Below are 16325 nucleotides of genomic sequence, written 5' to 3'. Positions count from 1 at the left end.
GCTCCGTGGCACAGCCCACTCCCGCCCACGCTGCAGCATGGCCAGTCCAGCCCGACATGGCCAGGGCATGGCAGGGGCAGCCTGTCCCAGCGGAGCCCAGGGCAGGGCACCCAGCCAGGGGGCCAGGCAGTGCCCAGCCTGCACCGCTAGGGGCCGCCCGCGCCCTGACAGCTGCGGCCGGGGGAGGGGCGGTCACGTGAGCGGGGGCCGTGCCAGCTGCGGCTTGTCCCGCGGTTGGGAGGCCCGACGCGGTGACGTCACCGGGCACGCCGGGTGGGCTGATGCCGGCGCGCGAGCGTGGGGCGGCTACGGCAGCCGGCGGGGGCCAAGGCGGGTGCGCGCGGCGCCGCCAGTTCTGTCGGCTCCCGGCCGGGCTGCCCGCGCGCCGCTCCCCGCCGCCATGGCCGGCTACGAGTACGTGAGCGCCGCGCAGCTCGCCGGCTTCGACAACTACAAGGTGCGGGGGCGGGGCCATGGGGGGGCCTCCCTCCCGGTGGGGGCTCTGGGCCGTGGGGGGGCTCTCCCTTCCGGGGGGGGCTCTGGGCAATGGGGGGGGCTCTCCCTCCCGGGGGGGCTCTGGGCCGTGGGGGGGCTCTCCCTCCCGGGGGGGGCGGGGCCATGGGGGGGCTCTGGGCCATGGGGGGGCTCTCCCTCCCGGGGGGGGCTCTGGGCCATGGGGGGGCTCTCCCTCCCGGGGGGGCTCCCTGGGCCATGGGGGGGCTCTCCCTCCCGGGGGGGGCTCTGGGCCATGGGGGGGCTCTCCCTCCCGGGGGGGCTCCCTGGGCCATGGGGGGGCTCTCCCTCCCGGGGGGGGCTCTGGGCCATGGGGGGGCTCTCCCTCCCGGGGGGGCTCTGGGCCATGGGGGGGCTCTCCCTCCCGGGGGGGGCTCTGGGCCATGGGGGGGCTCTCCCTCCCGGGGGGGCTCCCTGGGCCATGGGGGGGCTCTCCCTCCCGGGGGGGGGGGCTCGCTGGGCCATGGGGGGGCTCTCCCTCCCGGGGGGGGCTCGCTGGGCAATGGGGGGGGGCTCGCTGGGCAATGGGGGGGGCTCGCTGGGCAATGGGGGGGGCTCTCCCTCCCGGGGGGGGCTCGCTGGGCCATGGGGGGGCTCTCCCTCCCGGGGGGGGGCTCGCTGGGACATGGGGGGGCTCTCCCTCCCGGGGGGGGCCTCGCTGGGCAATGGGGGGGGGCTCTCCCTCCCGGGGGGGTCTCTTCCTAGGCAATGGGGGGGTCTCTTTCTCTTTAGCCGAGGGGTGGGGGGGTCTCTCCCTGGGCCATGCGTCCCAGGTGGTGGCCCGGCCCTTCCCCCTGGCCCGCAAGGGTGCCCGGGATGCTGGTCCTGCCGGGGTCATTTGCCTGTTCCACGTGCTCGCCCCTTCCCCGCTCTGCCGGCTTCTCCCTGCCCGGGCCGGGGGAGACGCAGGGGCATGTCCCCCTGGAGCAGCCTTGGGGACGATGGACCCACATCTGCATGTGCCCTGCCTTGGGGGGGGGATTGGTGTTCCCGCAAGGTCAGTGCCTGGCCTCTCCTTTGCCCCTTCGCTCCGTGTCACCGGGTCTTGCCCAGGAGCTGCACAGGGGGTAGATTCACCCTCTCCCTCCCCTGTGGTGGCAGCTTTGCAACCTCTGCTATATACCCTGAGCCAGCCACTGGGGCTTGCTGGGTCTGATCTGGCGTCTGTGCACATGCCCCTGGATAAAGCAAGCCACGTTTAATAGCTGGACCTGTTTCCTTTTTCTCCCCCACAGAACTCCTTCAGAGTGCGAGGTTTAATGTGTAATGGAGTCCACGAGAAAAGTCTTTATTGTGGCCACTTTCCTCGTTTTCAGTGGGGGGTGATGGTTTTTTTTTAAAAAGCTTTTGCTGCCTGACTCTCACTTTCGTTGCCATCTTTTCTCAGGCTGAAAAAAAATCTCTGTCTAATCATGCTCAGTGGGGCAGCAGCTTGCGCAACGATGGAGTCAAGCTGATGATGACGGGAGGGGGGGTCTCGCTGTGTTCTGAATACTAGGGGTGTATGTGTATGCACCTGTTTGTGTTGCAATGTTGTAGCTAACAGGACTTGTGGCTTTCTGCAGTAGGAGTGTGCTAGCAGATTCCTGCATGGACTCTGAATCACATGAGTCACCTGAATGTTAATGGGCATTGGGGGACTAGAGCTGTCTTCAGCTGAGACTACCTTATGGATTCAAGGCTGTTAAATACGTGGGTGCAGGTTGCTGTTTATCTTGCCAAGCTGGTCTAGGTTCTTGTATAGAAAGGAGCTGATCCTCTGTAGATAGCACAGCTTAAAATGTGGGAACAATGGGAACATTTATAGCTATGGAGCCTATTGAGGGAAATAATTGTAAACGTGAGCTGACTTTGATAAGTTGATATCTTATGTTCGTATGCATCCAAATTTTAGTATACCGAAGCAGACATACTAAAATGTGTGGTCCCTCTTGTAATGCTAGAGGGATACTTAACATACAAATCATTATATTAAAATATTGGTTTATTTAAGATTTTAATACAATTTCATTCAGATCAAAATAATTTTTAAAATTGGATTTTTTCCCACTAGATATTTACTCATTCTCCCCCCCCTCCCCCCCCCCTTCCCCATTCTGCTTTGACAGGGAAACTAGACTGGTACTTCACTTTGCTTAGTTTCACTCTCTGGTTCTTGTGTACTAGGACAGCATTATAGCTCGTTACTTTTTTATGCAGCACTTACACCATCGTACCTGAGCACCTAGTGATTAATCAGCCAAGCTGGGTTCCTCTGTTCCAGATGCAATCATTCCCCCTGTGTGAAGGTTGCCGTTCAAAACACCTGGCACATCAGGCTAATAGAAGAGCAAGGGGGGGAGGAAGTGTACTTTGCATGTGGACTGGAAATAGTGGATGAGGGAGTGAGTCCCATAGCTTTGGGCAACCCCCTCCCCGAGGGAGCCAGGTCTCCTGAGCAAACCAACAGCAGAGGTCTCTTTGTGCGCAAAGAGCAGAATTACACTATCTGTTATAGGTGCTTGCTTGGTTTTCATTATCCTAGTAATTGCTTATTTGCTCTTATCACACCCGTTTGACTTAGCAGTGTTTTTATACCCATTATACAGATTAGGAACCAGGACAGACAGTATTAAGTCACTTGATTAAAAAAAAATCAAGTCAGATTCTGGCTTTGAAAATTGTGTTAATGCACCTTTATATTAAAATTTTAAATACAGTGTAAAAATGCCGCAGTGGTTGGGTATCATACTCGAATCTTCTAATGCCGATACAGGCACAAAACACAAGATTGAAAATTTAGCTCATGATCTTGTGACCGCCTCAGAAGATACTTATCATGACACCTGTGAATAGTCTCTCTGACTTCCATGGGACTGTGCTCGTGCATAAGTGGTTGCAGCTTCAGGGTCTAAAATTACAAATTCCACAGGTTCCCATTCCTGTAGATTCTGTGTGCCCCACAACCTGTAAATCTATTTGTCTTCATCAGGCTCCTTTGAGTGGGAAGTGCACTTTCCTCATTTGTAAATGGAGATAATGATTAACTTCCCCAGGTTTGGAAGCTGGTGGCAGAAACTTAATGGAAAACTGGAGGTTCGGTCCATCAATGGCTGTTAGCCAAAGATAGGCTGTTCTGTTCACTTCCTCTGGGGCACCTGGCATTGGCCACTGTCGGCAGACAGGCTACTGGGCTGGATGGACCTTTGGTCTGACCCGGTCTGGTCGTTCTTATGTAATGGCATAGTATAAGTGTGTCTCTTTTTTCCCTGTCGGGTTTTTTGCTGCTCTATCCCACCCTCTTAGGCAATGCTGTCTGTTGGGACAGCTCAATCTTGGGAAGATATGGTCCCTGCCTCAATGTGTATCTGCAGTGAGGCGTACGATGAGGCCTCCGTCTTGATTGGCCTGTTGGACGCTACAGCAACTCTAACAGTAGTAAAGTTGAGTGGAGGTGGCAAGAGAAATGTGGCCTGCTTGATCCTGTTTCTAACTTCTGATTCTGCACGTGTCTCAGCGTCCTCTGTGTGTGTGTGGGGCGGGTGGGTTTACAAACTATTTCTACTACTGGAAGGATGGTGGTCTGGAATCCACAGTAAAGAATTCTCATTCAAGGCCATGTGCAAGCCAAATGCTAATTTTTCTGCATGTAAAAGTCTACAAAATGCAGCCCTAGGTTTATGATTAAAGAGGGCACAGAAACCTGAAGAGTCTGAAGGATGTAACATAGACATCCAGTTATGGCCTCCAGCATCCAAAGCTCTACCTTGAAGGATACAGTCTGCAGTTTCAAACTTTGTCATTGAGAGAAGAACAGTTGCATAGCTGGTACTCTCCTAAGCTTGCTAGCAAACAGTTTAACAATGAGCACTATTGTACAGTTGTGCTTTGTGGCTCGTTGTGATTGGAGAGCAGGGCTCTGCCATGAGGTACTTAGTGTCGTTCCCTCCAGTACTTTAGGGAAATGTGCAGTGGGGGCGGGCTAAGAAGTGGTCTCAGCAGCTACTCCAAATTGTGTGGGTAAGTGAGAACACACAAATTAAAACTTCAGCTCTCACTATAGCAATATGGAGGTATAGTAATACCTAGGCCTTTACTAGTGCATGCTTTTCATCCGTAAGGCTCAGAGATCTTTACAAAGGAGGTTGGTATCACTGTTTCCATTTTACAGATGGGGAAATTGGGGAAGTCCTTTCCTTCCCTCAGCTTCTAGGTCTTCCTGCAAAGAAGTGGCAGAGCTGGGAATTGAATCTGAGTTGTCTGTGTCCCACTCCAATGCTCTGCCCAAAGAGAGGGGAAAAACAACCCAAGCCGTCTTTGTATCAGCAAAGAAAGAAGTGAGAAGTAGTGTAACTTTTGTAGTCATGGAATATATTTGAATATTACAGTGATGTGGGCAATGTAAGTACCTCCTCAGGGAATGCTGACAGGGTCAAAAAGTAAAGTGTACCAAGGAGTTCATCCCTTATTATTTTGGGATGAGATCTTGGTAATTTTTAATAAGTCAAAAGCAAAAGTTGGTGATTAAAAGTAAGGGGTGGTTTAGTTTCTAGCATACTTGTTGGGTCATAAAATATCTCCATCCTTAGCTTGCTTTTCTCTTGGGATTATCAGTGACAAGTAGCGTTCTATTAATTTTCCTTTCTTAGTCACCTCTTTTCTTAGTCTTGAGATAAACAAAATGGTGCTGCGAACAAGGCATCCTAAGGTTCAGAGTCCTGCTGTTAATTATGTGAAGCCTCGTTCTGTTGTCTTTTTAACATTGGTGCCTTGACTATATTTGCTTTGTAAAGATGCAAAGTTCTGCGTGTAGTCTGTGACTTTAAACCTCCAGCTTGCTAAGATCTTGCAGATTACTGGTCTGTGATCGTCTGCCCAGGCACTAGAAAAGTGCCAAGTGAAATAAACAGGAAGTTCTGCATGTACAGATGCTGCGGGCAAAATTAGCTTTTACGCATTAGGAAGTGCTAATTTTTCTTGTCTCCCAGTTGCCATATGGGAGACTCAGTGCTATTCTCTCATTGAGGAACTGTTACAAATAGGAAGGTAGTACACTAATGTCTCCTTGCTCAGATTGCCGTACTGGTTGGACCTCTGTAGTTCAACACGCTCTGGTCCGGCAACATCCATGAATTCATTTAGCTGATTGTCATAGAATCATAGGGCTGTCAGAGTCCTCAGGAGGCACCGAGTCCAGCCCCCTGCCCAAAGCAGGACCAGCCCAACTCAGTCATCCCAGCCAGGGCTTTCTCCAGCTGGGACTTAAAAACCTCTAGGGATGGAGATTCCACCACCTCCCTCAGGAACCCATCCCAGGGCTTCCCCACCCGCCTAGGAAACAGTTTTTCCTAGCCTTCCCCCACTGTAACTTGAGACCATTGCTGCTGCTTCTGTCATCTGTCACCCCTGAGAACAGCTTCCACTTACTATGGGTGTGGCCAAGTTTACCGCTATCCTGTAAAGTTTGTTTACGCCATCGGTCCTGGCTCTCGGTGTTCTGGGGAAATGCCACGTGGAACCTGCCGTCAGTAGGGAGTCCCCCACTGACCTCGGGCTCCATGTTGCGGAGCCGCTTTGAAATGCACGAGAGTCCCTGTTGGGGACTTGTACATTTCAAAGCTGGCACACCACGTGCAGCCCGGAGTCGGTACTTCCTGCTGGCCCCGGGCTGCACGCAGAGTTCCACGTTCCTCATTTGATATAACAGCGGGGGCTCATGTACATTTCAAAGGAGGAATGCGGAAGTGCCCATCAACTAGTTGAGTAGTCGATGGAAATTCCATTGACTGCTCGACTAGTAAAATAACTAATAGTTAAAATCCTTAATCCTGGGGTGGCTTATAGCAGGGACATCCTGTAACTTAAGCACTTCTAGTGTGCTTATGATATCTGGGAGTTACATAGGGTAACAAGGGAGAGTGTTCATTCTTTGCTGCAACTGATGTTACTTAGATACCTCCTTTTTCTGCTTGTCATTGTGTCCCCCGCCACAAGAACTAACTGTTCTTTAAACCTTGCTGCTGGGAGAGGGTGGAGAAGGGGCAGAATTTCCATCCATGCAGATGAATCTGCAGCAGCATTCCTGTCAAAGCACAGTTGTCTTGTGGCATGAAATTGTGAGGTGGCTCACTCCAAAGAGAGGCTTAGCTCAGTGACGTCTTTACAGATTAGATCCAGGGTCTGGCCTGAAAGCATGGCACAACTGGCCTGACCAAAACCACCTGATTCAGAGAGCATCAAGCCATAGGCTGCACGCTTGTGCTGAACTCATCTTGCATGTGCATCTGCTGTAGACAGCTGGGGCACATCTGCATTACCTTGTACTGTGGAGTAAGTTTGACTTGTGCTGGATATTCTAGCAACGGCACCTTTACCGGGACACAGCGCACCAGGTACTAGACATCCAAATAGTCTGTTGATTTTTAATAGCATGTTAACAGATAATAGCAAAAATTATGTGATTGAAGGCCAGATACGAAAAGCGTATGGATGGATGGATGTGGCAAACAGACTTCTGCTAGAGGCCTGCTACTGTATTGGATTAATCAAGTGGTCTTTGCAACCCTTTTTGTCATTACACTTCATACTTTCTAGGTTCTCCTCGCTCTGGTGTGGTTTTTTTAGATCTTTTCTGGCTTTCCTCCCACCCAATCTTGGGCTGCTCATTTCTTAGCATTGGCTTCAGGATGCGCTCTCTTCTACTTCTGAGCACTCCTGAGTTCTCTAGGAGTCTGCAGGCTAAAAATAAACAGCTCTCCTTTGTGCAGAACGCTGCTCTTTCATGAAATAATTGAAAGGGTCTGCGGCACACTCGCTGCAAGCTGTTTCCGAAAACCCAAGCTTGTCAGAAATGTAGGCTGTGCTTTTCAGAGCACCGATAGGATTTAGGGTGCGTTACTGACTGACTGCAGGATCTCATTTTTAAAAACTACCCCCCAAAAGTTAAAGATGACTTTATTCCTCCATTTTGAAGGGCTTTCTAGTGCTTTCAGTGGGTGCTACCAATTTGCATATCAGGTCTGGAGCCAAAGCAGTTGAATTGCCAGTTCTTACCACACCCACAAAAATTGTCCGCATTCTTTTTCATTCTCCCTCAAGATGGAGGCAGTGGGTGTGAGAGGGGGAAGCTTTGTCAGGATATGCTTGAATCCCGTCTACTTCCCCAAAGAGTTAATCAGTCTTTGGAAAAATGACGTGTGCATGGTTAAATAGTAGAGTTTTTTAAAGCACAGCTGTGCAGATCACCATATTAATCGGATGCTGCAACAAATGCTGGCTGACCTTTATAGCATTAATAATCATCATGCCTATTATGATGAATGTAGGATAGAGGAGTGACTAGTATCTTCTAAAGCACGTTTTATTTTTCTTCTGTCAAACAGTTTCCTGTAGATCTGCTGTAATATGTAATATCACAGCCCTACCTAGCTCTGGCAGACTCTGGCAGACAACATTCAGAAAGCTAACCCTGGGATATCAGCTTGTGCTCTTCCTTTCGGGTACTAAGTTTTTGAAATGCATGTCCACTCTTCAGTAAGACCACACTGAAGGCCAAGTGACTGCCTCCTTGGCGGGAAAAGGGTTGAGGGGTGCTTTCTAAGCTAAGCAGTGAGGTGCGGTTAGAAACTTTTGTTTAATCTCTGGAAAAATGTCCAGAACACATTTGTCATAGTCATAGTCATATGTCTATCTCATAGTCGCCTAACTTATCTGGTCAGTCCAGGTCTCTAACCTGTGACTTGAAGGGACAGCTGAGCTTGCTGGTAGCGTGTACCATTAAAGGCAAGCAGCTGGACCTTGTGCATTATGTTCTAAGCAGCTGTCTCCAGCGTGCTTACTGAATGTTGAAAAGCTGCGTGTCTCCATTCATCTCTCTAAACACGCCATTTGGGAGGCGTCCTGGCCTCTCACCTTGATTAGCGTTGGCTCCTTGGCAAGGCACTCCTCAGTTTGCTGAACGGTGGCACTGGATGTTCTAGTGGGCCCTTGATTGCTTTCTAGAGGAACCGTTAAACCTTTCCTCCAACTTCTGTGTGAGTGCTGCTTGCGTTTCCAGGTATTTTAGTTGTCTCGAGCTTTGCTGTGTTTAGTGCCACAGCAATAGACTTGTCAGCATGATTACGAAGGTTAGTCTGCTCTGTGCAGTACACATCACTCTGAACAAATATTTTCATTGCAAAGCTAACTGGCCTGTTGTTTTCACAGCTACCAAATGACCTCTCTGTGCTGTCTAGGCATTTGATATGGGTGTCTCGGAATGCTGTTTGTGACGGCATGGACCGTGGCTAAGCTAGCAAATAATATGACACTCGGATTGCCGCTGCTGCTAATAGTGGGTTTGCGGCAGGCCTACACAGAGGAGTTTGTGCTGAGAGCTTTGCACGGCAAAAATGGCCAAAGACCCAGCTAAAATCTGAGTTACTTACATCTGTAAGTAACAGCATTTAGTACCCGGCAGGTGGTTTAGCTCTTTCTGTGCCAACAATTAGTATAATCCGTTGATCTGTAATAATGGTTGGGGCTGAAGACTGCAGCCTTCTCCTTCCTGTACCTTCCACACTCTGCTTAAGCAGCTAACTAGTCAGTTCCTTATTTTTCTGCCGCTTGACCAGATAACCATCCTCTAAGATCCCCCTCGCAAATCTGAGCCTTGATTTTGCGTGATCTGAATTGATTGTGAAGACTCCTCTACTAGCGAGGGAGTAGCTAAGTCATCATTTTTTGGCAGAATATAAACTTTCAATTAATTACATTACATCTAGCCTTAATGGCTGTGAAGTGTAACCTGTGGAATAATTACCTGGCTGTAATTATACAGCACTGGCATAACTTCTAGGGACCTGTTCTTATTGTAGAATTAGTGCCTCTTTCTGGTTTTGTTTACATTAAGAGCTTTTACTTGGGGATTTATGCTGGCATACCCTGTGTTCTGCTAATACAAAGTAATGACAGCAAGCTGTGTTCTTGTACAGTAACCTTTTCTGTTTAGATAAGCCTCAAATACGGAGAGAGTTTGTCCTGCCAAGGAGAGGCACGGGACTCAGGGAGAGCAGTGTGAAATCGGGGCTTCTGGTCAGTTTTTCTGCTGCTATTAGAAACCTGGGGGCATTTGTAAAGCATCAAGAATAAGTCCATTTCACACTAGTATCCCTTAAGGATTTTAGATGGAGCTGTGGCGTTCAGCACAGCAGTCTTTGCTGGGGAAGAAGTGCCTATCTTTAGGTGCTGGGGAGAGGGGTGGAAATTACTCCCCATGTCTGCAGCAGCCATTCAGATCTGATGACCCTTCATGTCCCACACAGGATGTGCATCTTGTAACGGGGGTGTGTGTTGCTCTGGAAGGGTGGAGGGCAGCCATGAGGGGCGTGCTTGATCTGGGCCCCCCCGTAGCCTTCCCCCAGCTAAAGGCACAGAACAGGGCGGCCTTTGTTCCATCGCTGTCAGAGCAGGGATTTAGATCCTTGTAGATTGCTGGGGGTGCTTCTAATGTAGATGACATTCAGCATTTACCCAGAAGGATAAACCGGCGAGAGTATCCACATTCAGAGTCTCTTTTGCTAGAAAACCAGCTTCCTGTCACAAAGGAGCCCTCCTCGCGTAGGGTGATTTTATTGGACTGAGTGACTCGTTTGCATCCTGGCCTGCTCACCAAACTAAGAGCTGAGGGGAGGGGGTACCTCGGGTCACTGAATAGCTGCAGCTTCCAGCTCTAAGAACTGATGGACTCGGAAAGGAGATCAGCCGCTCCTCAGCTAGGAGGAAAACGGCTTTACCGTGGCCCTCACAGTTCCCAAGGGTCCACTGTCTTCACTGTAGAGTTGATGCAGATTGTTGGCACCGGGATCAGCTTCGCTCAGGCCTGAGCGGCCACACAGCAAAGTCCTGCATGAGTGTGTCCGTTCCATTGCATAGACGCCAGTGCTGTACTCAGTCGTGTGAGGCACTAGCATTGCTGGGGGTATCCTATGGTTAGCGGTGCTGGAAGCTGAGCCGCTCTAACTTCTCCCACAATTCCGTGGGAAGGATTTGACTGGCCTGGGGTTGAGGGGCATTAGTGAGTAGGCGTTAGCAGGACTTCCCAACCTTAGCATGAGGAATAGAGATGTACAATTTCGATTAATTAGCTAATCGAATAGTTGATGGGATTTGCATTGACTATTCAATTGGTCGATAGAGGAGCCTCCACCTTTGAAGTGTAGCAAGAGCCCGCGTGCTGTTGCTACACTTCAAAGGCAAAAGTGCCAAATTGAGCAGCCCCCCGTCAGCCCCGTGTTCCCCACGGTGTTTCAAAGCAGCATCGCTTCATGGAGCCTGTTGTCAGCCAGGGAGTGGCCCTGGGCTCCATGCAGTGCTGCTGCTTTGAAACGCCGCGTGCAGCCTGGGCCAGCTGGGGACTTTTCCGCAGGACCGGGGTTGCATGCGGCACTGCCCCTTTGAAGCACCCCTTCCTCTTCTCTCCCCCCCCCCCGCCCCCGGCTACTGCCTCTTTGTGATAGATCAACAAGGGGTGGGGAAGCGACTAGTCAACTAGTCGCTCACATCCCTAGCAAGGAACACTTGGGCTTTTGCCTGTCCCTGAGGATGGGCTGGCTAGGCCTTGTGGAAAGCCCCACCATGCGCAGTCTGAGTTTGGATGGGAGCTGGGCTGGAGGCAGAACTCAGGAAAGAGCAGCATTCACTTGGCAGTGAAGATACAGCTCCCAAGAGATGCTGGAAAACTGAGTGCCCTGCTGGCGATTAAAACAATATTTTCACTAACTCTTCTGTGGCAAACTGCTCCCTTCCTGTGTGTTCCCTCTGAACAGCTGTTAGTGCGGGAGATGCTCTGATCCCATGACGCGTCCTTCCTGCCACAAAGCCTTTGTCAGGATGTGACTGAGAAATTGGCTATATCAGCTTCACATGGAGGGAGTCTTTGTTAATGGAGAAAATGGGCAGGCAGGAGAAATCAGTCTTCTGATCAACACACACGCTGAGCCTTTCTACTGGGACTAGACCTCTGACAAAGCTCCTGTGACTGTCTTGGGTCTCGGCTCCAGCAAATGCCACTGTAAACGTTCTCCTCTGCTGATTAACACTGGGTGCTTGGCGTGCTTGGAGCTATTTGGAAAAGTCCTTCAGCTCATTATGGAAATGAAAGAATTGATTCCAGGCCCTGGCTCAAAGTGGTTACGCGACTAAGGCTTGCCCAATTGACTTGGCTCAGCGTCCTAGGCTACTGTTTTGCTTCCCTCAAGACCGGTCTTGTCAGCCTCAAGACTTTGCTTTGTGTCGGATGCCTGTACAGAATGCCGTTTAACTCTTACTTGCTCACTCCTTTGCAGAGGGAGATTGATTGTGAGGGAGCTGTAGCAGGGTGGGGAGAGGGGTGCACACACAAATTACAAACCCAAACTTGTCTGGACAACAGCACCTTTATCGCCCAATGTGCAGGTCCTATCTGTCTGCTTCAGATAGAGGCCTTGTGTGGATTTTAAGGGAGTCTTCCAGCCGTTCCTTGTGCCTGCCGAAACCTTGTCTTGTGTTTGCTGTGGGAGATCTACTTAAAAAGAAAGTTCTGTTTCCTCTTTCCATAACGTTTTCAGTTTAGAAAAGAGGATACCGAGGGGGGATATGATAGAGGTCTATAAAATCATGAGTGGTGTGGAGAGGGCGGATAAAGAAAAGTTATTTATTAGTTCCCATAATAGAAGAACTAGAGGACACCAAATGAAATTAATGGGTAGCAGGTTTAAAACTAATAAAAGAAAGTTCTTCTTCACACAGCGTGTAGTCAACCTGTGGAACTCCTTGCCAGAGGAGGCTGTGAGGGCTAGGACTATAATAGAGTTTAAAGAGAAGCTAGATAATTTCATGGAGGTTAGGTCCATAAAAGGCTATTAGCCAGGGGATAAAATGGTGTCCTTGGTCTCTGTTTGTCAGAGGCTGGAGAAGGATGGCAGGAGACAAATCGCTTGATCATTGTCTTCGGTCCACCCTCTCTGGGGCACCTGGTGCTGGCCACTGTCGGCAGACAGGATACTGGGCTAGATGGACCTTTGGTCTGACCCAGTATGGCCGTTCTTATGTTCTAACGTACATTTTCTCTGCACTCGTGTGGAATTCTTAAGTGTTCTTTTTTCTGGTTTAAAAAAAAAACCCTGACAGTGTTGCAGAGGTAAACGCTTTGTGCAGTCCCCGCCCATAAGAGCCAATTAACAGTTCTGTATGTACTGGGAGATTCCGAGGAAGGTCGTGACTTGTGGCATCTCCTTCCTCTCGCTCTTTCTTCATCATTAAAATACTCTGCCCCTCTTGTTCTATCTTGACATGCACAGCTGCATGGTCAGGCCCTAATCACGTCCCTCCTCAGCTTCTGCAGTCTCCTGGTCTTGGCTTTTCCTGAGACTAATCATGCTCTTGCCAAAATAATATATCACTTCAAGTGCCACCCTCTTCCAGACCTTGCCCTTTCGTTTCTTATTGTTCTACACATCAAGTTCAGGCCTCTCTTTTGTTCTTGCACCGCACCCTATTTTGCCATGCTTGCCTCCATACAACCTGGTCTCGTTTCATGTTCTTCCCTCCCCAGCACACCCTGCAACACCTACGCCAACAATTATGCTAATCTCTGCCTCTTTTGTAGCCTTCTGTCTGGGATATCTCTCCTTTTCCCATGCTTCTTCCAGTGCAGGAAACCCTTTCTGAAGTCTGTCGATTTTCCACCACCGTCTCATTCACATGGCTTCAAAAACCCTAATTCTGCAGCATCACCTGTACACAAATCTGCATGGCATGGGGAAAAGCGATTCATCAGAACGTACCACTGGAATATGAGTCACTTTTCTTTCATTCCCTACATTGCCCCCTAAGATGGTACCCAAGCCTGTCTGCTTCCTTAGACCGTGAGCGTCTTGAGCCGGAGACCAGTCGTATGCACTTTCTATAATGTGCAGGGCTCGACAAATTGCTGTTTCTACTTGCTCGTGGCGAGTTGATTTCAGCCGGTTGCCCTGTTCACCGATGGCATGCGCATGCGGGTCTTGTGCATACGCAGTGCAGGGCTGGCAAGTAGATTTCACCGCCATTTGTCAAGCCCTGGTAATATGGATGCCCAAAACCAATTAAAACGAATGCCAAGGGGTTGTTTGTAAACTAGTATTTCAAAGCACAGTGAAATTCGGAGTAACGGGTGTGGAGAAGGTCTGTGGTTCCTTCCCTCCTCCCCCCTCCCCCCGGCATTCCCCCTTCTCTAGTCCGGACCTGTGAATCTGAAGCTCTAAACAAGCCCCGGGAGTTAGTGCATTTGTCGAGCTTTCTCGTGCGGTCACGTCAGTGAAGAAAGGGGAACTTCCCCCAAATACTGTAAGTTAGTTTGATGGGGGCGAAGATTAGGGGGTTAGTCGACTACCTGATAAGCTTAAGTTTATCGGGTAGTCGAATCGACTACTTGCATTCTCCCCCCCCCCCACCCCCCCCACCTCTATATCAGAGGCAGCAAGGGATGGGGAGCAGGAGCCAATGCTGGGGGGGACTCGGCTTAAAAGCTGGCTCCCTCCAGCACGGTCTCCACCCCCATCCCCTGCTGCTGCCTCTATCAGAGACAGCAGTGGTGAGGGGCAGGAGAGGCTGCTCTGGCAGCAGCCCCTGGCTCACGCTGGGTTGAGGACCAAACCCTGCTGAGGCTTTGCAATTGAAAAGGCAGTAGGAACTGGGGGGGGGGGGGGGGGGGCGGGCAGCTTAAATCGCAGAGCCACAGCGGGGTTTGGTCCCGGCACGGGCTGGGACTGAGCGAGGCTGCCTTCCCCGTTGAGTAGTCGATAAAAATGCCCCTGGGGAGGAGCCCTCTTCCGATACATCTGGAAAGCCGGGCTGATCTCCCAGGCTAACGCTGTGAGCTGGGGGCTCCAGGTCTGACACCCCAGTGGGCAGTGAATGGAGGAAGGATCTGACTTCTCAAAGGAGGAACTGGTGCGTTGTGGTCTGCAGCGTTGCTCCTGTTTGAGGGTGTTATGGGCACACCCGGGCATGAAGACACACACGGCAGATGGCTTCCCTGATAGCTCCTTGCCTGTCTCAGAGCTCGGAAGGGTGACCCTGCCTTCTCTTCGGGCTAGGGGGTCTCGTGTGGGAGTGCATGGGCGCGGGGGTGGTGTAGCTGTGTTGGTCCCCGTGTATGAGAGAAGGTGGAGGAAGTCGTATTTTTTTGTTGGGACAACTTCTGTCGCTGAGACAAGTTTGCGAGCTACAAAGAGCTCCTCTTCAGATTTGGGGGCCTTGTGCTACAGCGGCGCTGCTGTGCTGGCAGGACAGCTCTCCCATAGCAGGGAAGTGGGGTAGGAGCGATATGGATGGGAGAGCCTCTCTGGCTGACACAGCACATCCCACACAGGCGCTGAGGTGGCTGTAACTTAAGTCGGGCCGGGGAGTGAGGACAGAGCCTTTACTCAGATTGTCACATTGTTTAGCATAAGCAGTTACAATATTTCAAGGGACTGTTCAAGGTGAAGTGGTTCGTGACCACTTCCTCTCTCCCCCCCCCCCCCCCCCCAGTTCTGTGGTTTGTGACCACTCCCCCACCCCCTCCAGTTCTGTGGCAGAAAACATGTGGAGGGCACTGGCTGAGATGCACCAAGCTCTGTTAGACCTGTAGGACTCATGGCTCTTACAACGTGTATTGTGGGCAGTGTCCATCAGTGTGGCAGTGGAGGTACAGCTGGAGGTTTTGGATCTGTTGTTCTGGCAGGGTATGGTGCTGCTGTGAGTAGCTGATACTTATCGGTTCAACTCAGCTGGCTCCGGGGGAGGCTTTGCTGTGGCAGGGCAAAGAAGCCTGCACCCTGGGAGCCGGGTGGGCAAGGGCTGCCGGTCCCGCTCCCGGGAATGAGACTTTGCTGCAGGCTCTGCAGTATTAAGCTAAGCTTTATACTGCAGAGCCCGCAGCTCATGTAGCGGCTACAACTTTTCGCAGCTACTTGGCCACTGTATTACAGCTAAGGATGTTAAGAAGTGTGTGAGCTTGGGTGCCCTAGTCTGCAGAGTTTGCTGCTGCTGAATTTGGAGAGAGGTTGGGGGTGGTTTGAAAGCCAGAAGAGGAGATTCAGGAAAGATTGCTTTCAGGGTGGGGACCTGTCGAGTGTGGGCTGTAATTGTTTGGTGTCCCAGATGGGGCTCTGGGTTTTATTTCTGCATTGAAGCAGATTCTCTCGGTATTTGGGTGACCCCGTTCCGTGACACATCTAATTCTCCAGTGGAGTGCCCTTGTTTGGAGGCAATCTTGAGGGTGTTCAGGTGTGTACCCTGGACTTCCTCCTCAAAGTGTATTCTACAGCCAGGCACTCAGATACCCCCAGTAACCGATTTCTTGGTGTGGTTGGGGAGTTCCTGGGCCTGTGAAGGTAGATGATGTGATCTGTGGTTGAGCACGGGGCCCCGGGAGTTGGTGTCGGAGTGTTCCAGAGAGAGTGGTGGATGGGCGGCCGTTGTTGAAGTAGAGGTGCAAATCTGAGAGGGAGTTTAACTTGTCCAGAGGTTGAAAATAGTTTTGTGGTGCATTTGTCCAGGAATCTTCTAGATGCTTTGCAACATGGGCCACCTTAGCACCATCCGCTAGGTGCTAGCGATGTAAAATCCCAGTTCATCAGTTAACCTGTTAAGCCTTAGCTCAATTGATTGTTGAATGGGTTAACTGATTAAGCGGGATCCAGGCAGGAGACCACTGCTGGAGCAGCCCCAAGCCTGCAGGGCTCCTGCTCCCAGTCTCACGCTGGGGCTAGCTCCTCTACTGGAGTAGCTCCTGTCTCCTCTTCCCCCACCAAAATCACCTCCCCGTGAGCAGGGCTGTCTTCTGTGAG

The 16325-nt window shown here is 51.0% G+C and overlaps 1 protein-coding gene across 2 annotated transcripts in view; it reads left to right on the top strand.

Annotated features, from left to right (window-relative positions):
* The first annotated feature begins 288 nt into the window (after window positions 1–288).
* Window positions 289–16325, top strand: part of SELENOI (selenoprotein I) — a 52550-nt gene continuing 36513 nt past the window's right edge. Inside the window, exon 1 of one of the 2 annotated variants that reach the window (XM_075925955.1) lies at window positions 289–457. In XM_075925955.1, coding sequence (XP_075782070.1) covers window positions 401–457 — 57 coding nt within the window. In that variant the 5' untranslated portion in view covers window positions 289–400. The remainder of the gene's footprint in view (window positions 458–16325) is intronic. The other variant, XM_075925954.1, reaches the window with a different exon arrangement.

The sequence above is a fragment of the Pelodiscus sinensis genome, chromosome 3 (assembly GCF_049634645.1).
Source record: "Pelodiscus sinensis isolate JC-2024 chromosome 3, ASM4963464v1, whole genome shotgun sequence".
Classification (NCBI taxonomy): domain Eukaryota; kingdom Metazoa; phylum Chordata; order Testudines; family Trionychidae; genus Pelodiscus; species Pelodiscus sinensis.
The sequence above is the reverse complement of the archived record's forward strand: the minus strand, read 5'-3'. Positions and strand labels throughout refer to the sequence as shown.